This window comes from Mustela nivalis, assembly GCF_964662115.1.
Source record: "Mustela nivalis genome assembly, chromosome: 19".
In the NCBI taxonomy this organism is placed as follows: Eukaryota; Metazoa; Chordata; class Mammalia; order Carnivora; family Mustelidae; genus Mustela; species Mustela nivalis.
In genome coordinates, this window is record NC_139038.1 from 9,152,385 (window position 1) to 9,179,817 (window position 27,433).

The 27,433-nt window shown below is 54.3% G+C and overlaps 2 protein-coding genes across 7 annotated transcripts in view; one reads left to right on the top strand and one right to left on the bottom strand.

Annotated features, from left to right (window-relative positions):
- SSC4D (scavenger receptor cysteine rich family member with 4 domains) overlaps positions 1–27,433 on the top strand; it is a 32,456-nt gene that overhangs the window by 1,390 nt on the left and 3,633 nt on the right. The window contains exons 1-14 of one of the 6 annotated variants that reach the window (XM_082712587.1): positions 5,946–6,003; positions 8,605–8,684; positions 8,768–8,909; positions 10,622–10,725; positions 11,140–11,260; positions 16,966–17,270; positions 17,424–17,598; positions 19,052–19,206; positions 21,879–22,077; positions 23,675–23,710; positions 23,961–24,266; positions 24,922–24,999; positions 25,773–26,087; positions 27,238–27,315. In XM_082712587.1, the coding sequence (XP_082568713.1) occupies positions 21,912–22,077; positions 23,675–23,710; positions 23,961–24,266; positions 24,922–24,999; positions 25,773–26,087; positions 27,238–27,315 (979 nt within the window). In that variant the 5' untranslated portion in view covers positions 5,946–6,003; positions 8,605–8,684; positions 8,768–8,909; ... (4 more) ...; positions 19,052–19,206; positions 21,879–21,911. Of the gene's footprint in view, positions 1–2,428; positions 2,607–5,639; positions 5,685–5,945; positions 6,004–8,604; positions 8,685–8,767; positions 8,910–9,360; positions 9,442–10,621; positions 10,726–11,139; positions 11,261–16,965; positions 17,271–17,423; positions 17,599–19,051; positions 19,207–21,878; positions 22,078–23,674; positions 23,711–23,960; positions 24,267–24,921; positions 25,000–25,772; positions 26,088–27,237; positions 27,316–27,433 lie in introns of those variants that run through there. The other 5 variants (XM_082712586.1, XM_082712591.1, XM_082712589.1 and 2 more) reach the window with 5 other exon arrangements.
- On the bottom strand, positions 5,473–12,728 carry ZP3 (zona pellucida glycoprotein 3). Its single transcript, XM_082712609.1, has 8 exons — positions 12,293–12,728; positions 10,555–10,673; positions 9,577–9,680; positions 9,320–9,497; positions 9,109–9,226; positions 6,302–6,393; positions 6,035–6,177; positions 5,473–5,706 (listed from the first exon to the last, which is right to left on the bottom strand). The coding sequence occupies exons 1-8, from the start codon at positions 12,608–12,610 to the stop codon at positions 5,486–5,488; spliced, it is 1,293 nt and encodes a 430-aa protein (XP_082568735.1). The 5' UTR covers positions 12,611–12,728; the 3' UTR covers positions 5,473–5,485.

Genomic DNA, 27,433 nt, shown 5'->3' on the forward strand with positions numbered 1-27,433 from the left:
GAACGGATGTACTCAGCTAATTCATCCGAGAAGTTTGTTTTAACACTGGGCAATCTCACTCGACCTCTGCCCTCCGCCGCAGTGGTTCTCATTGTAAGTTAATACTCTGGCATTCTGGTTCGGGAGCCGGAGTTGCTCAAGGGCTCAGGGTGTTGTGTGGACAAGCCAGATTTCCTAAAGGCTGAGGGCAAGAGCCCCCCCCAAACTGAGAGACAGAGTCATCTTTCTGGTGGTGTCCAGCCTCCCCCACAAAGCTTCCATTAGACCCTAGGACTGCTTAGAATCTCTTGCTAAAAATGCCTGATATATCTAACACCCATCAGGCAAAAGTGTGAGTCTTAGACATGGGCAAAAAGACGACTTGATGTCCTCTAGCAACCTTCCAGATTATCTGAGTCTACAAAGGCCTGCCATGCCTACTCTTTTACATTTTTTTTTTCCCCTTTAAAGATTAGAGAGAGAGAGCACGGATGGGGAGGCAGGAGGAGTGGGGAGGGAGAGGGATAAGGAGAAGCAGACTCTGCTCTGCAGGGACCCCAACTCAAGGTTCGATCCCAGGACCCCAATATCACATCCGAGCCAAAGGCAGCCTCTTAACCCGTGGAGCCACCCAGGCACCCCTAAGGTATTCTGTATATTGCAGAAAGCCGGTAGTAATGCAAATGATTGCAAAGGATTCCCAGCCCCTCTGTGAAGATGCAATTGATTTCTGCCCTTTGGAGGAAACCAAGTTTGCATCTATCAGCAAATTCATTTCTACATTCCTGATTATCTTTAAGTCTTCGGATTCTCCTTTGAACTGGTTTTCACATCTTGTGGTTTCCCTCAAAAAAGGAGTTACTGGGGGGGGGGGGTGCCTGGGTGGCTCAGTGAGGTTAACGCCTCTGCCTTTGGCTCCAGTCATGGTCTCAGGGTCTTGGGATCCAGCCCCGCATCGGGCTCTCTGCTCGGCGGGGAGCCTGCGTCCCCCTCTCTCTCTGCCTGCCTATCTGCCTACTTGTGATCTCTGTCTATCAAGTAAATAAATAAATCTTTAAAACAAAACAAAAGGAGTTAATGGACCTTGGACACATTTTCATTTTGTATTTGTGCAATCATGATTTGTACCCACCCTGCCCAGCCTGGTCCCTTTTAGCAACCTCCTGTCCTTTTTCCCCCTGGCTACCGGGAAGCCCAAAGGCAAAGTTTGAAACCCAGGAAGGAATGAGCCACAGGATGTGTGAGGTAGGAAGCTGCCCCAAACATCAGGGCAACAGTGGTTATAAGCAATGGAAATCCAGACAACCTTCAGGGGCTGGCTATTTTCTGCACTTTCCCAGACTTCCCCTGCAGACTGCAAGGCAGGGCCCTCTGCCTTCACCGCTGGAGGCGGCCTCTCCGGCCCTGCCCTGCCCCGAGGCCAGCTTCGCCCCTAGCAGAGGCCTGTCTAGAACTGGCTGGGGCTGACATCCGGGGTCACATTCTAGTCACACTTCCTCCCCCGCCACCAGATATAGCCACTTCCTGTACATTCTGAGGACAGCAGAAGTTGAATGAGAGTTCCCAGGATGTTGCAAGCCCCAGAAACAGGAGGGCAGATAACGGATGGGTGGTTGTCCCGGGGACAGTCCCCTCGGCATTCTGTCCTGGAAGTAGCCGTAGCTTATGGAACCCTTCTGTCCCAACACATGCTGGTTGGGGGGGGTTGGGGCGCGGGGAGTGAAAATTCTCTTGTCTCCAAAAGGTCTCAAATCTGACTGGTCTAAGAATTTTGTCACCAGTTAGACCCCAAGACCTGACCTTTCACTGTGCACCTGCTCAAACTCAACTTTGTCTTACACCTCCCCCCACACTCTACTGGGCCCTTCTTTTGGTTTATTTCTGAGCTCAGGCAAATGAAACCTGAAACCACACCTCGGGGGGGTGATGGGGTGATGGCAGCTGCCCAGACCAGACCTCCCAGGGGCCCAGACCACCCTGACCTTTTTTTTTTTTTTTTTTTTTTTAAGGTTTTTTGACAGAGAGACATAGAGAGGGAACACAAGCAGGGGGAGTGGGAGAGGGAGAAGAGGCTTCCGGCCCCATGTGGGGCTCGATCCCAGCACTCTGGGATAATGACCTGAGCCGAAGGGAGAGGCTTTAACCCACTGAGCCACCCAGAGGTCCCACCATCCAGATGTTTTTGAGGGAAACCTGACTCTATTCCGTGCAGACGGCCCATGGGGCGGTGACCTCTGGACCCACCCACAATCACCTTTACCCACCGCGTTAGAGCACTAAAATCTCCACCCAGCCTCATTTACATAAAGCACCAGGTATGCCTCCGGTGTGTTTCCTTCAGGCGCATGCGTCAAGTCACGTTATACCCACCCTGTATAGGAGGGCAAAGTTTCCTCATCTAATCATCTTAGGTCTAAACTAAAAAACACCCTGCCTATGTCTCCCGCAGTCCCGTTTTCGGAAGCCATTCCGCCTGATCTCATTTGCTCAGCCTGCTGCCGATTGACATCCCAGCGTGCAAACCGACGTGGGTAAATTACAGGTTGACAGGAGATGAACGGGAGAAAAATCAGATTGCATTTTGTAGGAAGGAAGCGCTCCGGTATGCGGCGATCCCCAAGACCAAGGTGACATGGAGTATACAGGACATCTGAGCTAAGGAAGGGGGTGGGCAGGGTAAGGCAATTCACAGGGCAAGAATCACAGAGGTTTGGGGGCCCTGCATGGCTCAGTCAGCTAAGCGTCTGCCTTTGGCTCGGGTTGTGATCTCAGGGTCCTGGGATCGAGTCCCGCATCAGGCTCTCTGCTCGGCGGGGAGCCTGCTTCCCTCTCTCTCTGCCTGCCTCTCCATCTACTTGTGATTTCTCTCTGTCAAATAAATAAATAAAATCTTAAAAAAAAAAATACTCCCATTCTGGGAAAGACACTAACCCCCTACCCTCCCGCTCAAATTTCAATACCTCTTAGGTAGCTAAGGGAGGGGCAAAAATTTCTCTTAAGCTGTTGGCTCTCCATGGACATGTGGCCGATCTTGGGCTAAAGGCTGAGAAGCACACGTCGGGGATACACGTCCGGAGTCCCTTCATGGGACCCCAAGTACCACATTGCTCCTCCCCAGAGCCCGGAAGGCTGGAGAACTCCGTCTGAAACGCAGTGATGCTAAGTGGGAGGAAACAGGCTAGGTGAGGAGTGGAGCCCAGTTGGATGGGACACAGGCCCAATCGCCCACCCCCCACCCCTCCCACCCTGCCCTGAATCCTGCTGTGTGAACCAGGAGGCCATCAAGCACCCTCCTCACTCAGCCTCTGGACAGTGTGTCTCACATATGAAGGGACCTGCCACGCCGGGCCAGCAGGGGCAAAGAGCCAGGCTGCTTCCCTGCCTCCAGGCCATGTTCTGCTGTTCCTGAGTCTCTTTTTTAAGATTTTATGTATGTGACAGACAGACAGACATCACATGCAGGCAGAGAGGCAGGCAGAGAGAGAGAGGAAGAAGCAGGCTCCTTAGGAGGCTGAGAGCGCGATGCGGGGCTCGATCCCAGGACCCTGGGATCATGACCTGAGCCGAAGGTAGAGGCTTTAACCCACGGAGCCCCCCCAGGTGCCCCGTTCCAGAGTCTTCTTGACGTGGACTGTCCATTCGGGGGCTTCTCACGCTGTGACTCATTTTTTAGGAGGCCTCCCTTCCTCCCCCCCCTTACAGGCATCCAGGCCGTCCGTTCTTCCACGAGAAAGTATTCACCCTTCCTCTCCTGCCTCCGCACCCACCTCTCCCATTTTGTCCAGCCAGGACCTGCTGGTTCTTCATGGATTTGCTCCAGGATCACCAGCTCCGGGAAGCCCCCCCTCCTACCTCCCTCCCATAGCACACCCAGATCTGCTTGGGGTAAGGGGGGGGGGGGAGTGTGGGGTAGGATTCCTTCCTGATGCAAACCCCCCCCCCGCCCCCCTGCACTTTAACACACCCGAATTACCTGGAGATTTTTACATGTAGATTCCATCTGGGGATGGGGCCCTAGGTTCCGCCTTCCCACTAATCGCCCGGTGACGCTGAATGTTCACACCCCACACTTAGAGGGGCAAGAACCAGAACCAAGGCAGACCCAGAATCACAAAACCTTGTTCTGAAGGTACCTTAAAGATCTGACAGAGAGGGACGCCTGGGTGGCTCAGTTGGTTAAGCAGCTGCCTTCGGCTCAGGTCATGATCCCAGGGTCCTGGGATCGAGTCCCACATCGGGCTCCTTGCTCAGCAGGGAGCTTGCTTCTCCCTCTGTCTCTGCCTGCCATTCTTTCTGCCTGTGCTTGCTCTCTCTCCGTCTCTCTGACAAATAAAATCTTAAAAAAAAAAAAAAAAAAACTGACAGAGTGAGAGCACAGGCAGGGGAAGTGGCCTAGGGAGAAACAGGCTCCCCACGGAGCTGAGAATCTGATGTGGGGCTCCATCCCAAGACTCCAAGATCATGACCTGAACTGAAGGCAAACCCTTAACTGAGCCACCCCAGCATGCCCTGGATGTACTCAAAACCTGTCTCTAGGCCTCTGCCAACACATCCGAGCCTCTGCCCTCAGCCTGGCCCCAGACTGCAAAGACAGAACTATCCCAGAGGCACAATTAAGCTCCTTTTGGTTCCAGTACATTTATGTCCAATAAGCCTGTGCAACAGATACCAGTCCCATTTTGCCAACGAGCCTCAGGCTCACAGAAGGTACTGACAAGGCTGGGATCTTCAAGTCAGGGGGCCCTTGACCCCGTCAGGAGAAGGAGTTGGGGTCTGGGGTAAGGTTGGAGCCAGCTAAGGGCCACAGCTGTCAGAGGAAGAGGATCCCCGCCCCTCCTGCCCTGGAGAGGGGTCCACAAGCTGCTCGGGCACCCCTGGGGCCTAGGAGGGGAAAGCAGCTCCCCCCAGTGACAGGAAGCTTCAGGCAGGGCTCAGGCCATCTGAGGACCCTACCTCAGAGGAGAGGACTTGCCCACAGCCCACTCCCATTCACCCTACCTCCCAGACATGCTCCCCTATGGCAGGCTCGGGCCCAAGCTGACCACTGTCCAGACCACTGCCCTGGACTCGGTCACCTCTGGGTCTCCAGCCTGCTGTCCCTAGAGAAGCTGACTGTCCATTCTGCCCCACCTCAACCCCATCTCGGGTGCACGGGGTCCAGAGACACACCGGGCCCTCTGCTAGCTCAAAAGCCAGGCTGGCAAGGCCCACCGCCCCGCTTTTGTCCCCAGTAGCTGACATCTTGACCTCCTTGGAACCACAGGATGATGGTCACCTGGAAAGGGGAGCCCCGCTCCCAGGAAGGCCCTGTTGCCCAAAGCCAGGGAGAAGCAATCTTGCCTTCACCACCCAGTCCGGCCTCTCCTCTGCAGACAGACCGGCCCACGCCAGACACAGCAGTCCTTGCTGGAGGGTGCTACTTGAGCCCACGGTACTATTCTCCCGTCTGCCCCCCTCCCCCCTCTATGACATCACCACACCACACCCCAGAGCTCACTTTCTTCTTTTATTGGGGAACAGACACAGGGCAAATCACAGAGCGGGAAGCAGCGCGGCGCCTCCGGGAAAGGACCAGGACGAGGGTAGCCAGTGTCAGGGAGAGCACCGTGGCCAGGCTCAAGCCCAGCATGACAGAGGCGTGAGGGGACGTGGACCCCTCCGCCCCAGGATCACCAGCCTTTCCCAGGAAGATCAGAGGCCCCACGGTGATCTCCGCTTCTTCGGTCACTGAAAGACACAGGACACCTAAGGGTCACCTTAGTCCCAAAGCAGGGTCAGATTGAGGGTTTTGCTCTGTTTCAGCAGATCAAACTAGGTTTTCCTCTAAAAGCTGTGCTATCTCCCCACACTGCAGATCACACCCTACTCCGAACCCCTGGCTGATGCTGGGGTGGGGGTTGAGCCTCCCATAAGCCCCCCAAGGTTTCTATGTAAGGAAGCCCAGATCAGCTTCCCAGCAATGAGGAGGCACCAAGGAGGAATGTCCCCCTGCCGGGACAGCAGGTACCCTAGACAGAGGGGAAGGTAAGAGCCTCAGAGGGGTCCTAACACCTACCATGCCTGCGATTTCGGGTTTGGGAAGCAGACTTGCGTCCCCTTCTCTCTAGACGGGACAGCCTCCTGGAACGGCCTAGAAGGCCACAGCTGCCTTTGTTACAACAGCGACAGATGTCAGCAGTGCCTTCTACGGGGGACCACCTGAGCAGGGGGAGAAAGGAAGTTGCCCTCAGGAAGCAGCAAGCTGCTGATGTACATAAAAGGGGAACAGACCCCAGGGAGGCCACTCGGGCTTTCCACCCCCATGTCTCAGTCTATCCCTCACCTCCTGCTGGACTTGATAAAGGAACAGGCTTTGTTTAGCTGGTCCGGGACTCGGTCTGCCAGAGTGACCTTCAGATGGCACGTGATATAGATCTAGAGGCAAGAGAGTGGTTTCTTGTGGAATTCTAAGCTGCACCAGTGACTTGAGGAAGCTGTGCTTTGGAACTCCCCCCAGAGTTACTGGTTATTTTAGAGACAGGAGTAGACAGTCAGAGGAGAAGCTGTCCAGATTTGAGCAAATAGCTGATCAGATTCTAGATTGCAACCCACCAGCTTTATACACACAACCTTCTTCCCCAAATTCCATCCAGTCACTTACTGCCCTATGACCTGGGTGGGATCACGGAATAAAAATCAGATAAAATCTTGGCAGAGGCATCCCCAGGCAGAGGTTTCCCCCCTTCATCCTCCAGGTACTGTCTTGGCACCCCTCTGCCAACCCAAGGGCACAGAAGTTCTACCACCTTCTCTGAAGTCTTCTGCAGAGCCACAAACCTTGGCCACCACCTAGTGGCTGAGCGCGCCAGCAGGGAAGCCACTTCAGGAATTTGAACAAAAGGGAGGATGTACTTTTAGCCTCCGGCTTTTTTAATTATTATTTTTTAAACTTTTAAAGTGAACTCTACACCCAACATGAGGCTTAGAACTCAACCCCAAGGTCAAGAGTCCTACATCCCACCAAGTGAGCCAGCCAGGCACCCCAGGCCACCAGCTTTCTATCTGCCCCAGCAGAGGGCTCTTGGGTCCCTTAGAATCCTTACTTCAGAGGTGCCTGGGTGGCTCAGTGGGTTAAAGCCTCAGGTCATGATCCCAGAGTCCTGGAATTGAGCCCGGCATCGGGCTCTCTGCTCAGCAGGGAGCCTGCTTCCTCCTTGATCTCTCAAATAAACAAGATCTTTAAAAAAAAAAAAAAAATCCTTATTTCAGGAAACCACTGCTTTTATCTTCAAGCTTCTTCCTAGCACATTTGATGTTAACTGAGGCCTAGGACTCTGAAATGGTTCTCTGCTCCTCTTGAATCAAGGTTTACTTCTGTGCCTGCGACACAGTCAGCCAAACCACCCCACCTATTGGGAGAATCTTCCCAGAACTCAGGCTACCTTCCATCGATCAGCATCATCCTCTGGTCTCTGGTGCCCTGCCCCTCCCCTCGCCCCCAAATCCCTAGAGATGCAGATACCAGCTCAGGTTGCACCTGTGCCGACCACCACCCACATGAAACCTTATCCCCTTTCTCCTCCCCACTAGGACACCTCTGAAGTCAGGTGCACTCCCTACCCCAACTAGGGTCCTCTCCCATAGGACATACAAGGTCGATGATCTGGAGGATCAGGACCCTTGATCAGGACAATCTGCCCTTGATCCCCAGCCCCACCCAACCCATCAGGAGCTTCTGGGCATCTCCCCAATAGCCTTGATTCACACCCTTCCTGTTAACCCATCTGTATCCAACTTCCTGTTCTCAGGACAGAACTGGGGCAGGGTGGGGGGGGCAGTTTCAGTGTTCTCTACAAATTCACTGTGTTCGTCCCTTAATGCCCCTCAGCCATACGAGCCTTTGGTTTAGTGGTTTGTAACCCCAGCTGTGTATTAGAGTCCCCTAGGAGCTTAAGTAGTTTTTGATCATTTCCAAGTGAAAGAATATTTTACAGTCATTCATTCACTAGTCTAATGGTAGAAATCTAGATGATAGGTGTATAGGTATTTGCTGTAAGATTCTTTCATCACATGAGGATTTCCATTATAAATTAGAAAAGGGATGCTAGTCCTTACCGCAAATCCGTGAAGATACAGGATTATATGACCTTTCCAGGTGCTTAGTACAGAACCAGAATTTAGGGGGGAAAAAAAAAAATCCCTGCTCCAATCACTTTCTGACTAGCAATTCCAAATTTGCATCCACTGCTCCTAGCTCAGGAAACTAAGATCTACTTGATTTTTATTTGTAAAATTTTACCAGCACTTTCTGGCTAGAGACCAGCCCTACCTGTGCTTCCTGCCCCAGCCATCAGAAGCAGTCCACACTTTAGCTCCCTCCCCCTCTACCCCCCAAGTTTCAGGCTGGGCTTTCTAGCTTAGCAGTTCAAAGGGTGGTTCCCAGAGCAGCAACATCAGCAACACCTGGAGATGTGTTAGGAACACAGAACCAAGTCCTAGGGATGGGGCCCAATGTATTTCAGGACCCCCCCCCCCAGATGCTGCTGATGCACTCCAGTTTCAAGAAGTCACTAGTCTAGTTGATGATCAAGTTCGAGAGACTACTGTAAGAAAAGAAATTCATATCTGCTTTCCTTGCCCTTCCAGAAAACTCCAGGAAGGCTGACACCTGTTTTTCTCAACCCTTCCATCTGGCTTCCGGCCCTATGCACCCTGGCAAAAACTAGGTTAGTGACCTGGCCCCCAAATGCCACAGTGGGTGGTCCTCACTTCATCTGAGCCATCAGCTCCTCCCCTGGTTTGTTCTAAGACCCCAGATTCTCTCCACCTTTCATGGGTTTCCACCACCCATTCTTCCTTGAAGATCTCACTAGAGCCCACAACTTTATCTGCGGAATTCAGAGTTTTGGAACAGGGACAGGGACAGAGCTATCAAGTCCTTGCTAAAGGAGGTAGGTGATGACCCACAGTAAGGCTGGTCAGGCTGCCCTGTGACCCAATCTTACTCCAAGTCCCCGCCCCCAGAGCAGGCGCCACACCCAGCATGGGGCTTGAACTTACAGCACTGAGATCAAGAGTCACATGCTCTACCCACTGAACCAGCCAACTGCGCGCCCCCCCACACACAGTTATTTTTTGAAGGTTCATTACCATGTTTCTGGAGTCATTAGCAAAGTGGAACATGTCCACTGTAAACTGCAGTGTCTCTGGCCTGGGTCTGGGCTCTTTGAAGGACGAAGAGGCATCAGAGAGACCATCCACAAGACAGCTTTGAAGAGAAGGGACAGGAGTCAGGTGCTGAGGAAGATGGTAGAGATCAGGTTGCTCTAAAGGCTCCCTAGGGAGGTGGCCCGGCCCTCACCCGTGGAAGTCCACGATGGTGTGACGAGGGGAGACACTCCGGTCTGGTGTCAGCGTGGCCACGCAGTGGTCCACAAACAGTCGCAGTGGCACGTGGCTACCAGTGTGGACTTCGGCCTGGAGGTAGGCTACGTCTCCCAGCTGGAAGGTGGGGGACCGCTTCTCAGAGCCCCAGTCCTCTGAAAGGCACACAGTCCGGGGTGAGACCACCAGAGGCCTCTCTGCCAACCCCCCTCCCTGCCGGCCCTCCCTGCTTACCCTCCATCAGGCGGAGGGAGAAAACCAGCTTCTCCTCTGAGAGCATTGTGGTCCTAAAGGGCACCCAGGTGGGCAGGATGGCCTGGCTGCTCACGTTCCTGTGCCTGTGGAGAAGAGCAGCCGTCTACCCCGGTCCCGCGCTCACCCCATCCGGCTTCCATGGAGTTGGGGCGTGTCTCTCGTTTCTACCTCACGGCAGAGTCCTCAGCTGGGGTCCACCCAGGCAGCGAGTCCAAGGCCACGGAACAGACACAGAAGTCTGAGCCCACCCCTCGGCCCTCCGAACTCCACACCTGCGATGTGTGAGGCCACCCACCGCAGCTGAGGCATGAAAATGCGATACACCGGAGTTCGGAGTTGGGCCTCTAGACCCAGATCGGCTGATCAGGGTTAACCCCAGAGGCTCAGATTTTGGGTCTGAGGCATCGAGCCCTCCCTGTTAAAACTTGATGGATTTCCCTCACCTGAATGCATGTGTTGGGGGAAGCCAGTGGGCTGTGATCACCCAAACCTTGAACCACCCCCTGTGCGGGGTTTTGTTTTGTTTTGTTTTGCTTAATATTTCATTTGACAGATCGCAAGTAGGCAGAGAGGCAGGCAGAAAGAGAGGAGGAAGCAGGTTCCCTGCTGAGCAGAGAGCCTGATGCGATGCGGGGGCTTCATCCCAGGACCCTGAGATCATGACCTGAGCTGAAGGCAGAGGGTTTAACCCACTGAGCTACCCAGGTGCCCCTGCACGGAGTTTTTTTCCCTGAACTTCCAACTTTGAACTTTAAGATGGCCCTGGGCTGGGCAGCCCTGCAGCTTCCAAGAGGGGGCGGCAACCCGGCCGCATTTCAGAGGCTCCAGGTGGACTTCACAGGCTCACCGCCCCCTCCTGGGGCAGAGGGCAGTGACCTCAACCTAAGGACTGACTTAGACCCTTCGCAGTCAGGCTGCCAGACGCTGATGATGGGAAGGGCCCCGGCCCACACTCACCTGGGATAGTGGCACTCAATGGGAATCTCGGCACGGTTAGTCCTCAGGATGGACAGGTTTCCCGCAGGGCGGGGGCTGTGGAGCAGGAAGGTGGTGTACACCAGAGCGCTGTCGGTCACCTGAACGGAACGGGAGGGGTTAACCCCACCAGCATCACCGGCTCACCACACAGTAAGAGGGTGCTGGGAGCACAGCCCAGGGGAGGTGGGGAGAGCCCAGGTCCTGGCCTCAAAGCCCACCTTCCTGCGGACTCATGGGAAAGCCTGAACCAGGTCCCACCCTTGAACCTCCATTTACCGCCCCCCAACCCCAAAATTATGCCACCCCAAGGGGTTTGGATGGGCTGTGTCAGACCCAAACGGTGCCCACCGGCCAGCGGTCTCGGGCACAGGCTCCCCGTCCCAGGCTGCCATCCCCATCTCAACACCGTTTTCTTTTGGGGGTGGAAGGCTGGCGGGGAAGGCCTGGGGCCAAGAAAGACATCTTGAAGAACCCAGAAAGTTCCAGGAGTTTTTTAATTCACGGCCACAGCCGTGAAGACTCCAATTGCCCTTCCTTTTCTGACTTCTCATACCCCCATCACAGAAGGGGAAACTGGGTCAGCGGTGGTTTGAAGCAGGAAGAGCTCAGGCAGGTGCTGCCGGTACGGACATCCTCCAAGCCTCCCCCCACCACCGCCAGGGGACCTGCCCAAACCACGCAGTCGGTAGGGGAGACTCTTCGCTTTCTGTTAGTTGGGGCCCCGGATGGACCGGCAGCGTCATTTGTGGTCTGCCCAGTTCAGAATTTCAGGGCATCAAACCAACTACTGCTGTGGCCCCAAGGGATAATCTGGCAGGAATGTGGGACCCCGGCCTGGAAAAAGGTGTGACCAGGTGGTGCGTATTGGAGCCACCCGGAGGCTGGCTGCTGCTCTGGTGTAGCACAGGAGATGGGAATTGGGGTTTTTAAATGCTCCTCCGATGGTTTTAATGCCCAAGGTTTGGGAGTTACTCAATTAGAATAATTCCTCAAATAACCCCTGGGGTTCTCTGGGCTCTTCCTGAAACAAGAGCCAGGAAGCTTCAGGGCAAGCCCTGGGGTCGGAATGGGAGGGCAGCATAGAAGATCAGAGCCCCAAAAGGCCTCCGGTACTTACTGGGCTTGCCCACGCCCTAGCCAAGCGGAGTCCAAGGCCTGGGGGGCAAGAGCCCAGGACAGAAGAGGCCAGGACTGGGGGGTGGCAGGAAGGGGTCCAGGGAATCGTGGACCAGCTAGGGGTCCTGCGTCCAGTCCAGCCCTGCCTCGCTGGAAGCCCCTCCTTGGGCCTGAGTTACTTAGCTCCTACCTGCCTCCCACATTAAGTGTCCCCCCTTCCTGCGGCTACCCCCAGGGGCCCAGTTTGTGCCCCAGGTTCCTTAACCCAGAGGTGATCAAGAAGCCCTTTGCTCTCTCCCTCAAAGCCACATCTCTCCTGGATGCCTTCCAGGGGTTCAGGGACTCTCAGGAATCAGAGTGGGGGATGCCCCGTCTGGCCCCAAGTGCACGGCTGTCTCTGGCCTCCACCCCACCTACCTGCCTCCCGTCACTAGAGGCGAGCACTTTCAACCACCCCCCACTTTCAACCCACCCACCGATCCCAAACTTTAAGCCTCAGCGGCTCCCCGCCCCCAGCAAGACAGAGGGCTCCAACCCAGTCCCCTCCCTCCCTGGCCCTATGTCCACACTCCCCACAGCCACCAAGGGGGCCAAGTCTCACCTGCACCCCATTGCCACACTCATGCAGCCCGACCTCAAACCTGACCACATCCTCCATGTCCGCGGAGACCAGGGGCTCACAGTTCTCCGGACCCAGGGTGAGGTCTGCAGGCCGGACGAGCTTCCCAGTACCGAAAAGGTCTTTGCTGACAGTGACCACCAGCTGGGCCTCCAGACACTCCACCACCACGGGGGGCCTAGAGGGCAACAGGGAGCTGGTCTCACCGCTCCAGATGGTCTGCGAGTAGCATAGCTCCGTGCCTCCCAAGAGCAGAAAGCAGATGAAGACCCCACAGCTCAGGTCCATGGCTGCTCCCATCACCTCCCTGGTAACGCCCGGGTACCACCACCCCCCCCCCAGCCATCTTATATCCTCATGACGCCCCCTGCACCTGGGCTCCCACGCGCCTCCTTTCCCCAACCAATCAGTGGGCCAGTCCCCCACCTAGCGGCTTCGCATCACCTGGGAGCTTGTTAGAACGGCAGACTCCCCGTCCCACCCCGGATCTACCAAGTCAGAATCTGGTGTTTGATTCTCTCCCCAAGTGATCTGTGTTCAAGTTACATCGAACAAGCGTGGGCGGACCGTCTTGCCCCTTCCCTACTCCCGCTGCCATGTGTTAGCCCTTTGCCGGCCCATCGAGGGAGTTAAGAGTGGTCCCAGGTCTCCGGGGGAGAAAGGTCTTGATTGGAGGGTGGGGAGGACTGATCCGGGGTGGCAGGGAGAGAACAGGAGAAGGGCTCGTTAGGAGACCAGGGAATTTTAGGGGTCGTTGCTCAATTTTACAGGAGATAAGAGGGGAGGTCAGCTTAGGTGGAGGCAGCTGTGTGAACAGAGGCGAAGAGAGGGGACTAGGCGCGCTTGGGAGAAAAGCCCGGAGGGCTCATAGGTGCTGGATCTCAGTTCCCCAAGAGTGAGGGTGGGAGTTTAGGGAGCTGGGAAGGTGCATGGGGTGGTCTGGGGGACTCTGGTTGGATAGGGGTAGGACTAGAGAAGGGGGGTCAGAGGGCTACTCTATCAGTCCTGGTGGGAGAACTGTACAGATTAACAGCACTGGGGCGCCTAGCTGGCTCAGTGGCGCACGGGACGCTTCATTTCAGGGTCATGAGTTTGAGCCCCACGCTGGGTGTGGAGATGACCTAAAAATAAAAATAAAAAATTAATGGCACCTAATCCCTAGGGACAGGCGTGTGGACTCGCTTGCAAATGCTTACTTCTGAAGTAATGAAACCGTAGATTTAAGTAGCTTAAACAGCTGAGTGCGGAATCTGATACAGAATCAGGTGGGCTGGATCCCACCACCCAGGAGATCTTGACCTTAGTCAAAACGCAGTTGGATGCTTAACCGACTGAGCCATTCAGGTGCCCCAAAGATTTTATTTTTAAGTGATCTCTATACCGAACGGGGGGCTCGAACTTACAACCCCAGGATCAAGAATCACATGCACCACTGACTGAGCCAGCCAGGCACCCCTACTCGGGAAGTTTTAAAGAGCTAATTGGCTTTATTATTTGGTTCATGAATCATGCAGCACACCGTCTAACAGGTAAAGGGGAACCCCAAAGGGCCACAGAAAATGAAAGGTTTTTAAAAATAGAGAGGAAGTGGGGTGCCTGAGTGGCTTAGTGGGTTGAAGCCTCTGCCTTTGGCTTGGGTCATGGTCTCAGGGTCCTGGGATCGAGCCCCGCATCGGGCTCTCTGCTCAGCAGGGAGCCTGCTTTCCCCCATCCCCCGCTTGCCTCTCTGCGTAATTATGATCTCTGTCTGTCAAATAAACGAATAAAATCTTAATAAAAGAAAATAGAGAGGAAGGGGCACCTGGGTGGCTTAGAGAGCTAAGTGTCTGACTTTGGCTCGGGTCATCATCTCAGGGTCCTGGGACCAGGTTCTGAGTCGGGCTCTGTGGTCAGTGTGGGTGTGTTTGTCTCTCTCCCTCTCCCTCTCTCCTTCTCCCCCTGCCCCGCTCATGCTCTCTCTCTTTTTCAAATAAATAAAATCTTTTAAAAAATAAACACAGGGAGTAGAACAGGTCGCCCTCCACAGGGGAACGGATAAGATCTTTCAGTAAACGTTTTAGTGCTGACCCTAGTGCAGGAAAGTCCTAGGTTGGCTGGTTAGAGGTTACATTTCTGGGGTGCCTGGGTGGCTCAGTAGGTTAGGTGTCTGACTCTTGATTTCAACTCAGGAGGTCATGATCTCAGGGTCATGGGACTGAGACCCAGGTCCAGCTCTATGCAGGGAGTCTGCTTCTCTCCCTCGGCCCCTCCCTCCCATGTGCTTTCTCTATAAAATAAATAAATAAATCTTTTGGGGTGCCTGGATGGTTCCATCTGTTGAATCTCTGACTCGGTTTCAGCTTGGATCCCGATCTCAGCATAGTGAGGTTAAGCCCCACATCAGGCTCCGGGTTCAGCGGGAGCCTGCTTGAAAGTCTCTCTCTCCCTCTGCCCATGCCCCCCGCCCCCCGCAGTCTCTCTCACTGTCTCTAAAATAAATCTTAAAAATAAGTAAATACTTGGGGTGCCTGGGTGGCTCAGTGGGTTAAGCCGCTGCCTTTGGCTCGGGTCATGATCTCGGGGTCCTGGGATCGAGTCCCGCATCGGGCTCTCTGCTCAGCGGGGAGCTTGCTTCCTCCTCTCTCTCTCTCTCTGCCTGCCTCTCTGCCTACTTGTGATCTTTCTCTGTCAAATAAATAAATAAAATCTTAAAAATAAATAAATAAATACTTAAAAAAAAAACATTACATTTCTGAGGGGTTGAAATTGCAGATAGATTAGGTATTAAATCTTGGTTTACTGACCTGGGTCCTTAACACAAGTGATGCCTTTTGGGGCCTGTGGTTTTCTTTTTAACCTACCTACCAGGGTCAGAGAAAGGGAGCCAGCTGTGGCCCGTGGCCCCGAAGAACAGCTAGTTGGAGACACTCTGTCTTAGGAGTGGTGGCCCTCTGGGGAAGGGGCCTCTCCACGCTTGTAGCTCACAACTGTGTTTGTGGACTGTGCTGGAAATAGGGTGGGGTGGGCTGGGGACTAGAAATGAGGGCCTCCTTGAAACCTTGGGATCCATGCCCTCTCCCTCTATGCCCCAGAACCAACCCCTTCGAGAAGGATCCAGGATAAAAGGACAGGGGACAACTGGCTGGGTCGGCTGGGGGGACATGTGATTCTTGATCTCAGGGTGGTGGGTTTAAGCTCCACTTTGGGCTTAGAGTTTACAAACAAAAAACAAGACAGGAAGAAAATGGGGAGGGGGTGAGGGCGGAGGAGTGTATGCACTTGAAGTGCTAGTAAATTTGTGTGTCCCCCTTTCCAGAAAAAGGACCATGGAGGAGACTGGCCAGTCCAGCCCCCAATCTCCCCAACTAGCCCAGATTCTGGGTCTTTTGCATTTTTCCGAGAAGTGCTGCCTCCTGGTGGCCAAAATCACCAAAGGCGGAGCCACCACCCCAGAGTGTTTTCCTTGAAATTCCTTAAGAGCCCAGATACTGGTCTCTAAATGCTAATCCTTTGTACCTGGGGGACCCAGGGCTCCTTGGAGGACTGGTGGATTCCAGAGCAAGGGCCGGGAAAGGACAAGATCAATCTGGAGTATCTTGTTATGGCAAAAAAATAAATGATCACAAAATGATGAGGACGTGTCAAAAGGACACAAGCCAAATTGAATGGGGGGTGGGGAGGTGGTCCCACTGGCCAAGCTGGCGACAACTGTGCATCAAATGAATGAGGACAACAAGGACTCCACATCGAAGTAAGAATAAAGTAAGAGTCCAAGGGCATCCATTCTGACAATGCATAAAAACACAAAAATGGAAATATTTTTCCATGAAAGGGAAGAAGTTTCCTTACAGTAGAACACTACCATAGGAGGAAGGATCGTTTAGAAAATGATCATTTGGGGGCACCTGGGTGGCACAGTCAGTTGAGCATCCTACTCTTGGTTTTTGGCTCTGGTCCAGATATCAGCACTGTGAGATCAAGCCCCGTGTCTAGGGCTCTGTGCTCAGCCGCCAAGTCTGCTTGAGATTCTACCTTTGCTCTCTCTCTCTCTCTCAAATAAATAAATACAATATTTTTTAAAAACCTGGAAATAGGGGCAACTGGGTGGGCTCAGTGGGTTAAAGCCTCTGCCTTCAGCTCAGGTCATGATCCCAGGTTCCTGGGATCAAGCCTGACATCGGGCTCTCTGCTCAGCAGGGAACCTGCTTCCCTTCCTCTTTCTGTCTGCTTCTCTATCTACTTGTGATCTCTGTCAAATAAATAAAATCTGTTCAAAATAAATAAATACATACGTACGTACCTGGAAATATATGTTCAACCTCTAGGTGATAGGATGTTTTGAAAATCTACAGTACTTTATTTTTTTTTAAGATTTTATTTATTTATTTAACAGAGAGATCACAAGTGGGCAGAGAGGCAGGCAGAGAGAGAGGGGGGAAGCAGGCTCCCTGCTGAGCAGAGAGCCCGATGCGGGGCTCGATCCTAGGACCCTGAGATCATGACCCGAGCCAAAGGCAGAGGCTTATCCCACTGAGCCACCCAGGCACCCCTACAGTACTTAAAAAAAAAAAAAAAAAAAGTCACGTGTTCTTTTAACTGAGCCAGCCAGGTGCCCCACTTTTATGGATTTATCTATTTAATTTCATTTTCTAAAGACTTATTTATTTATTTGACAGAGAGGGAGAGAGAAAACCACAGGGAGAACAGCAGAGGGAGAGGGAGAAGCAAGCTCCCTACTGAGCAGGGAGCCTGACGTGGGGCTCAATCCTAGAACCCGGAGACCATGACCAGAACCAAAGGCAGACGCGGAACTGACTGAGCCACCCAGACACCCCCAGAGCTCCTATTCTAACTAAAACAAGGAATGAAAATCCTCCCTGCGATCTCAGGGTTCAGAGGTCCCTGGTGACCTTTGGAAGAGTTGCTTCAGCGGAGTGGTGGGCACCGAAGGCAGACCAGAGCAAGCCAGGCCTGGAGAGAGGTAAGGGGGTGGACATGCGTGTGTGTGCTGCACTTTTGTGGAGTCTGGCTGTGAGGGGGAGGAGAGGGGCGTCCCCAGCTGCAGGAGGGGGGCCCCGCGATGTCTCCTGGAAGCACACATGCCAATGCTCGCCTGCTCCGATCTCCCTGCTAGAAAGAACTTGCTGATGAACCGTGAGGAGCTCAGGCATCGGGCAGCCTCTAGTTCCAGCACCTTCTAAGGCTAGAGCATCAGAGCCAAGGTGTCACTCCTGGGACATCCTCCAGCCAGGGACAGACACAGAAACTAGGGCCTGACCATTTCTACCATGAGGATCTACTGACCACAGGTTGAAAGGGTTTATGTCACTTGCTTTTCTTTTCTGTGTTTTTTTTTTTTTTAAAGATTTTATTTATTTATGTGACAGAGATCACAAGTAGGCAGAGCAGCAGGCGGGGTGGGCGGGGGGAAGCAGGCTCCCTGCTGAGCAGAGAGCCCAACGGAGGGCTCCATCCCAGGACCCTGAGACCATGACCTGAGCCAAAGGCAGAGGCTTTAACCCACTGAGACACCTAAGAGCCCCTGTCACTTGCTTTTCATGACAGAGACCAGAGGATGCTCAGAAGCCCTGGGTGAAGCATCCAGTTGGGAAAGAGCAGCTGAATACGGGGGTGAAGATACACAGATGGCGAGAGGGAGGTCCTTGACGAGGCAGAAGGACCGGGGTCTGGACTGCGGGGGAGCCGTTCGGTCAGGCCAGGGGAGGAAGAAAGAGCCAGGAGGGAAGGAGAGTTGGGTGCAGACACACGAGGGCGAATAGATTTGGGAGCAGGGTGACGGCAGACCTCCCTGCAGAGAGTTTTCTCTTTCTCTGAGAGACGGGAAGCAAGATCAGGCCCCGGAGCCGGGAAATTAAGCCCTTCCAGGAGCCTGGACTGTGTTTCCGTTTTCTCCTCTAAGCCTCCTCTTCCCACTTGCAGGATAAAGGGTTTGGACGACACCCCTGGTCCCCAAACGTGTTTGATCCCCAGGAGCATTTGAGAAGTACACTTTTGGGGGACCCTATCTGTGAATGTCCACAGCAGAGTGGTGGGGCTGGGAATTTGCATATATGTTTAAGGAGCCCCCCCTCCCCCGCTTCCCCCAGGGGCAGATGTGGGTGCACAGCCAGGTTGGGGAAGTGCCCTGCGGGGCTGCTCTGGCTTTGAGAGTTTGTGGTTGGGGAGGGAAGGTGCACAGTTCCAGCAAAGCATTACGGAAGCCTCAAGCTATAGAAGCCACATGCCTGCTCCCGTCACCGATAACTAGAAAAGCCCCAAAGCTCAAAAGGCACCAGAAGTCAAGGGGAATGACAGGAAGGCAAAACGAGCAGCGGGATCAGAGGCCCTACCTGCCTGGAGAGCCCACCGCACGCACTCTGTGGTCATGTTTCCAACCCCACCGCGGGACGTGGGTCAGGGCTCGATGGAGGGCACTCCCTGGAGCAGCCGGAGTCAGGGCTGGATCAGGCCTGTTGCAGGAGCTCAGGGATGCTTGGCTGAGCTGCCTTTCTGAAACCCGAGCCCTGGGGTAGGAGGAAGGGCAAGGAGGGGCTGCCTGGCCCTGAGAGTCCACGCCTGTCCCCCCACCCCCACCCCGGAGCTCCTCCTCTGCCTGGGTGCCCCTTCCCTGGGGCTGCTTCAGACCGGGCGGGTCACCTCCACTCTCCCTTGGCCTCCCTCTGCCCCCGAGGTCGGGTGGGGACAGGCTGGGGCCACCGGCCAGCTCCATGGACGGGAACTTTGCCTCTGCTTATCTTCCAGCTCTGGAAAGAAAAGAAGAAGAAAGGTCTGTGTTGATTTGCTTTTGGGGGATCCTTCCCCCTCCTAAACTCCTGGGGGCAGAAAAAGTGATTGGAAATTTGACCTTGGAAAGACTGTGGAAGAGGGGACAGAAAGAGCCTAGAACATTCCCCCAGGTACGAATACTTCACTTTTGCTGGTGTGTGTGTGCGTGTGTGAGAGAGAGAGAGAGAGAGAGAGAATGGCATGTTTTCTACCGGTCAGACGTGGAATTACTCTTGATGATCTCCCGGGCCCCTTCGGACAGCTTCATTCTATGATTCTGCAGCCCTAAACCGCACTCAGTCGTTCAACAAACATTTCTCGAGTACCCACCCTGTGCCAGATGCTGCCGTTGGATAAGATCTTGCCTCCGCCCTCGCCCTTGAAGGTCCACAGAGAGTAGTAACAGTAAAGCAGGTACCAAGCGTAGGGCGGACCGGGCACTGGGCTAAACCTTTTATAAACTTCAGCTCCTTTAACCCAGCAACAATGGTTGGAGCAAAGTGTATTCCTAAGCCCATTTCACAGATGAGGACAGTGAGGGCATGCAGCTAGTAGGTGTAGAGATGCGCATCCCGAGTTATGCTGCCTGCCTCCCCCCACCGCCCCGCCCCGAAGCTATAAAGGTAAAAGGTGCACTAATAAAGGGAGAGGAGGGAGTGTGAGAGCTTCAGAGAGTCACAGTTCACGGAGGGCAGGGAACAGGTAAGCCTCACTTCCACCCGGGGTCCCGGAGGTGAGGCAGGGCCAGGCCCCGATCACCATGGAGCCCTTCAGCAAAGATTGGCCCATGGCTGCCCCCCCTCCAGTCCTCCAGTCCCCATCTCCCAGCTGTTCCCAGGTCAGGCAGAGGGAGGACAAAAGCTGATTATTCCACTGGGGGCTGTCCTGGGCCCCATGAATGGAGCGTTGAAAACCCCATGCCCACATGCAGATAGGTTTTCAGTCCTTCCCCAACCAGACTGTTTGTACGCCAGGACGGAGGCCAAGCCAGGGGGAGACGGGGGCGCTCTCCTGCTGGGAGGTATCTCCCTCTCGGTACATCCCAGACCTGTCCACTAAACCAGACTCCCATCTCCCCCGCCCAAGCCATCCCACGGCTGCCCAGGCACTGTATCAGACTCCCGCGGAAGGTCTGCCAGGAAGGGGGTCATGGGGTCTCCCCGGGATGCTGCTTACGTGGGGCAAATGTTCGCTGAGCACTACACGTCCAATTTATGCACGTTGGGACTTGTATACCTCGATCCAAAGTTTATTTATTTATTTGAGGTTTTGTCCACTCATCGTCTTGAGAGGGGAGGAGGAGAGGGACGAGGAGACTGCGCTGAGCACAGAGCCTGACGTGGGACTCGATCCCATGACCCTGAGACCAGGACCTGAGCTGAAATCAACAGTCAGGGGCGTCTGGGTGGCTCAGTGGGTTGAGCGTCTGCCTTCATGATCCCAGGGTCCTGGGATTCGAGCCCTGCATCGGGCTCTCTGCTCAGCAGGAAGCCTGCTTCCCCCTCTCTCTCTGCCTGCCTCTCTGCCTACTGCCTATTTGTGATCTCTCTCTGTCAAATAAATAAATAAAATCTTTAAAAAAAAAAATCAACAGTCAGAGGCTTAACCGACTGAACTGCCCAGACGCCCCCCCACAAATTTATTTACTTATTTTTAAGTCATCGCTACACCCAACATGGGGCTCAAACTCATGACCCTGAGATCACAAGTCACGTGCTCTTCCAACTGAGCCAGCCAGGAGCCCCTCCTCAATCCAAAACTTTTTTTTTTTAAGATTTTTTTAAAAATTTATTTATTTGACAGAGATCACAAGCAGGCAGAGAGGCAGGCAGAGAGAGGGGAGGAAGCTCCCTGCTGAGCAGAGAGCCTGATGCGGGGCTCGATCCCACGATCCCAAGATCATGACCTGAGCCAAAAGGCAGAGGCTTTAACCTGCTGAGCCACCCAGATGCCCCCTTAACCCAAAACTTAAACAAGCGTCTTTAAGGGCTTCCTCCTCCAGAGGGATAGAACATCCCACGTGGCATCTAGTCTCCTACCCCTTCCCCATTTTGGCATATTTGAGAGTTAAGGGAAACCATGTTTCCTTGATTTCCGCACCACCCCCCCTTAATTTGACTCATTTCTTCTTACTTAAATTAACTTTATTATTTACACATATATATATTTCAAAGATTTTATTTATTTATCTATTTGTCAGAGAGAGACAGAGAGAGTGCACATGCAGGGGGGAGTGTGGGGGGAGAAGCAGGCTCCCCACTGAGCAGGGAGCCCAAGGCAGGGCTTGAACCCAGGACCCTGGGATCATGACCTGAGCTGAAGGCAGACTCTTAACCAATGGAGCCAAGCGTCCCTTTAAATTAACTCTAAAGAGAAACTTTATATTGCTCCAAGTAAATGGAAAACCAGAAGCCTTGGGCATAAATAGCACTGTTGAAAGAAAGAAAGAAAAGAAGAAAAGGAAAAGAAAAGAGTAAACATCGGCCACTAAAAGTATGTGGATTACCACCCGTGGCACCAACACCGGGCTTTGGGATGCGCTGAGCCCTCTGCAAGACCTCCAGGCCCGCGTTGGCCTCAGACCAGGCAACCCTCTAACTTTGCCTCTTACCACTTGCTCTCACACCAGACCTACCTGCTCGCTAGAGTCCTGTGCTCCGTCCTGTCCTTTCCAGGGGTCCCCGCCGTGGCCCCTGCTCCTGTCACCACTCAGAATGCCAGATGCAAGCAGAAATGTCACATCCCCCTAAAGCTCTCGCTGGGCCCCTTCCAGCGGGAAGTGACTGGGGATCTTTAATTCCAGATGTTCCAGCTGTGACTTCTCCACCGCCCCTTGATGGGACCCTCCGAAAGGCCGGGCCCTGGCTGGATGCTACGGGAAGCAGAGATGCGAATTGATCCCCAGCGGACAGAGAGGAGCAGGGGTTGGAGGCCAGGAGACAGGAGCAACGCCCCTTTACCCCTCCCCCCAGCCCTGTCCTTCTTCCTCCTCTTGCCCCTGGGTGAGTGCCCTCCCCTAACTCCTGACCTGTCCGCTTTCTAGCTCTCAGGTTTTCCCAGCTGTACAATTATGGTCGGACGTGATTTGTCAGTGAGGTAGTTTCCGAAGTTCTTTCCAACTAACACTTGTTCAGGGTCGAGTTAAGGGTCTGCATTGGGGAAATGGAGGGCTCAGTGCTGGAGGTGAGGGCTCAACCTACACAGAGTCTGGGCAGGTAGGGAACATTGGAAATAGGGAAGGAGGGACAGGAGTGGGCTCAGCAGTGGCTATTCGAAAGGCAGGGATGATCCTAACTTGAGAAAAGAAGAAACTCAGTCTCAGTTTCTTCATCTGTAAAATGGGTACAGTAGTACACACCTCGGAGCACTGTTGTAAGGATTCTACGAAGTAACGTACACGAATGTGTCTGGGACCTATAATACCCTGCATGCAAGCAAGGAGCTGTTAGGGATTTCCCATTTTCCATGCCAGGCCAGTTTCCCTGTTTACCTCCCCGCCTCTCAGGCCATGTGCCCAGAATTGTGTGGTGGAGAAGAGTGTGGCTGTCTGGGTTGGAATCCCAGCTCTACTCCCTGTTCACTGTATGGCCTTGAGCGAGTTGCCTAAACTCATGAAACCTGACCTTCCCCGTGTGCACAACCCTACCCACCACCTCATACGTCGTCTTAGTGGTTTAGTGAGCTGGGCACATAAAATGAGCACAGTGCTTGGTGTATACAGATAGGAGGGCTCAAGCAGAAGGTCTTGTATAGGTAAATGTTTGGGGGGATATCCTAATGAATCCCAAAAGCACTTAAGGCAGAGCTCGTGACCGTGGCTTGGGGCGGGGTCGAAGGGATGAGGCTGGGAAACACCGAGATGAGTCGGGCACAGCCACATCACCAGGCAGAAGGTCCAGAAAGGGGCATGTAGCTGGTGACCGGGGATTCGGAGGAAACCGACAGCACTTCTAGCTGAGGGCTCCAGGAAGGCTTCCCGGAGGAGGGGGTTCCGAGCTGTATCTGGAAGGAGCTGCAGGGCTGTAATGAGCCGAACTGTTCAAGCAGAGGACACTGCAGGGTCAAAGACCCAGAGACAAGACAGATGGGATATAAAGAAGTCGGAGGTGGAAGGATGCTGGGGGCCTGGTTGGCTCAGCAGGTACAGCGTGTGACTCTTGATCTCGGGGTTGTGAGTTCCAGCCCCACTTTGGGTCAAGATTACTTTAAAAATGTATTTAAACAATTAAATTTAATTTTAAAATATAATTAAAAAAAAAAAGTCAGGGGAAGCTGGTCAGAAGGTACTAGAAGGTTTTGCAGAGAAAGCTCAGGGTCGGGGTCTCCTGCGGGAAATGTGGAGTCTTGCAGTGGAGGGGGATAAAAAGACCCCTGTTTCAGGCAGATCTCTCTGGGGTGATGGGAGATGGGCGAAGCAAGGGGGCCCACTGGGGCAGTCGCGGGGAGAGACAGGAGAAGCTTGGAGAAGGCAGCGGAAGTGAAGAGGAGGGGGGGTGGTAAAGATGGTGGTAGGGGGTTGGGGGGGGAGACTGTGTCCCCAGGGCCAAGAGGCCCAGGGAGGGTGGAGAGGGGCCAATGCTCCACGTCATTCTGTTTCAGCCGGTGCCCTCCAGCCCGCCCCACTGCCCTTTCCAGGTAGGTGTCTCTGCCCCTCCGTGCCCTGCCCCCACGTACTCAGAGGCTAAAACAGATCCTCGGGGAGTGATGACTAACCAGCCCACGGTAACTCTAGAGGCCCCCAAATGGATTGCACTGGTCTCCCCATTGGACCGAGAGGGAGAAATGAGGCCCCAAAGGGACTGATCCTCCAGGCTTCACAGCAAGGTGGGCGTCCTGCCCTTCAGGCCCTGTGATCCCTCTGGTGCCAGCTCAACCCTCTCCACAGAGCTGAGGCTGGTGGGGGGCCCCAGCCGCTGCCGGGGGCGCCTGGAGGTCTTGCACGGCGGCTCCTGGGGCAGCGTCTGTGACGATGACTGGGATGTGGTGGATGCCAACGTGGTGTGTCGACAGCTGGGCTGCGGCCTGGCGCTGCCCGTGCCGCGGCCCCTGGCCTTCGGCCAAGGCCGAGGCCCCATCCTGCTGGACAACGTGGAGTGTGGCGGGCAGGAAGCCGCGTTGAGCCAGTGCCGCAGCCGAGGCTGGGGCGTCCACAATTGCTTCCACTACGAAGATGTGGCTGTCCTATGCGATGGTAAGCGGAGACCTGTGGCCAGGGAGGGCAGGCAGCAGAGCTGCAGGCTAGATGAATGAAGGGACTCCCACGCGGGACGCCACGCCAGGGGGGGGCCTTGGCTAGTCCTGGTTGTCAGTGTCCCAGTTCCGCTTCGTGGTGTGTTCTTGGCTGAAGGAGAACCAGCGTTCTTGTGTCTGCGTAGGGCTTTGATGGTTCCAGCAGAGGCCTCTCCCCATTTTTTAAATCAAACAAGTGGGGTCAGTACTGGCAGCGAGGTCCATCTGGTGTGAAGCTGCAGCAGAAATCTCTGAGAGGCATTGACCTTGAGAGTAAGGGTTCTAGTTTTCCAAGAAAATCACCTGGTGGGCTCATTAAAACACAGAGCGTGGGTTTCCTGATTCTGTAGGTCTGGGGTGGGGCCTGGAAATTTGCATTTCCAGTATGTTCTCAAGTCATGGGATGTTGCTCTAAGAAGTCATCTGAAGCCACGGCTTTCTGGACTCAGGGGGCCCCTTCTCCTCTCATACCCCAGGGTTCCTGGCTTTGACCCTTTGTGTGGCCAGAGGCCCTATGGCAGGTACCTTAGGGGTCCGTGTCCTGCTGCTCAGACAACCGTGGGTGTGAGGATGAAGATGCATGTGTCCTCCTCCCTCCCACCCTGCTTCCTTCCCAGAATTCTTGCCCACGCAGCCCCCAACAAGGAAAGTGTTCACGAGTCGGGTGCCCTCTACAACTCCCCAGCACGGGAAAGGTAAGGGCAACACGGGGGATCACCTGGGCCTTAAGAACCCCAAGGGGAGTCTCCCATATCTACCCTTGACGGTGGGAAGAGAGGGAGAACCACTGGGTGAGCTGAGTCATTCCCTCCCCATCCAGCCCCTCGCAGCCCCCCAGGCTGCTCACAGGCTGAAGAGGAAGAGAGGAATCTATTCCCGTGGGATGAGTAAAAATAGCACAAGTTTAGTGAAAGAGCAGAATACCGAGCTTAATGCGGTGGGAAAGTCCGATATGTACAGAAATGTGGGTAATGATGTAGAGCAAGAAAATCGAAAGTGCCCTAAAGGATGGACAGATAAACAGGCAAGAAGTCCAGAGGAGGAAGTGGGTCTCATCTACCGGGGATCAAGGAGGGCTTCCTAGAGGAAGAGTTGTTGGCAATGCACCTGGAAAGGTGACGCGGCTTTCACTGAAGTAGGAAGTGAGGAAACAGCATATCCTATAGGGTTAGGATTGCTTAGGAGCGCGTGGACCAGGGTTAGGAAGGTTGGTTTTAGGCAGGAAATGACACACACGCGAAGCCAGTCTGTCCTGATCCCACAAACCTCCCCCGATCCGGGACTGTGAGGAGGCAGTGCCCTGGGGTAACTGGGTGAACAGCTCCTCCTTGGTTTTAGGTCCTGGGGCACCATGCACTGTGGGTACGTGCGGGCCCTGAGGCACTGTGGGTGCGTCGGGTCAGGTGCACTGATGGTGAGGGAGGCAGAGCCCTGTGGGAGCTGCGCCCTGTCCCCACCCCCCCACCAGGTGAGGGCAGCGTGCGCCTGGTGGGGGGCACGGGCCCGTGCCAGGGCAGGGTGGAGATCCTGCACGGCGGCCTGTGGGGCACCGTGTGCGACGACGACTGGGGGCTGCCGGATGCTGCCGTGGTCTGCCGCCAGCTGGGCTGTGGTGCCGCCCTGGCCGCCACCACCAACGCCTTCTTCGGCTACGGCACGGGACACATCCTGCTGGACAACGTACACTGCGAAGGCGGGGAGCCCCGCCTGGCAGCCTGCCTAAGCCTGGGTTGGGGTGTGCATAACTGCGGCCACCACGAGGACGCCGGCGCGCTCTGCGCAGGTGCGGGCTCGGGGGAAGAGGGGCGGCCTGGGGGCGGGCTCGGGGGCGGGGACGGGGCGGGCCGGGGGAAGGCTGGGGTGGAGGTTCCTCCATGCTCCCTGGTGCTTTCCAGGAAGACCCCGAAATTACTTTTAATGTCCGTCTCAGTACTGCTCTAGTAGTGCCTCTGTACGTCTTTGTGGTAGGTTTCATAGTATTGTGCCAGCAATATTATCTAGCAGCACCCCAAGAATGCCCTCGGAATTTTCTAGCAATTTCTAGGTACTCTTCATGGAATACTAAAGAGTAAAGTAATATTACTCTAGAATTGCACCAGAGGTACTCCTGAATTCTCTCACTGTAGTCGAGCGATGAATCCAGATTCTGGATGCTCTTATAATAGTATTTTCACCCACCTGGTCCTTCTCCCATTTTAATAGTTTTTCTGAGCAAATAACAATAATAGGACCGGGGGCACCTGGGTGGCTCAGTGGGTTAAAGCCTCTGCCTTCGCCTCAGGTCATGATCACAGGGTCCTGGGATCGAGTCCCACATCGGGCTCTCTGCTCATAGGAGAGCCTGCTTCCTCCTCTCTCTCTGTCTGCCTCTCTGCCTACTTGTGATCTCTCTCTGTCAAATAAGTAAGTAAATAAAATCTTAAAAAAAGAAAAAGAAGAACAGGACCAGTAATGGCACTTCACAGCTGGACTCTAGTCTACAAGATACAAATTGTTTGTCCATGTCTCATAGCAAAACAGGGGCCCTCATTCCTGGTTTACAGATGGGAGAGCGTTGGCCCCTTGAGGCAAAGCCTGACCCATGTTCCCATACCGAACCCGGGCAAAGCCACAGCTAACCTTGCTGCCCAGTCTGCAGCATGACCCTTGCTCTTTCTAGTCCTATTTTGTCTTTAAATGGGAGTGAACCTTGTTTTGCAACCCCTTATAAACTGTGGAATATACAACAGTGCACCCCAAGTAAATTACATACATGGTCAAGCAGGGCAGACCTCCTTGGACCCCGTGGGGGGGGGGGTTTGAGCCCCAGTGGGCTTTTTACTGGAAGTAAAATCTTTTATCTTCTCCAGGGGCACCCTCCCATTCTCCCCTGACGGCCCAAGGCTGACCAGGGACCTTGGCCTCTGACCCTGCTCCCTTCTCTCCTGCTCTAGTGCTGGGCCCCCCGACTCTTACAGCACTACCACCCTTGGCCACAAGAGAGGACTGGGCCTGGCACACGGAGCCAGAAGGTAAGGAGCCCAGCCTTCCAGGCTGGAATGGTGTAGGGGCAAGGTAGGCAGGGCTGGGAATTAGAAAGGCTGTTCTGGATCTACTGGAAGGGGGCCCTGGCACGCCAACCAGGTCTTT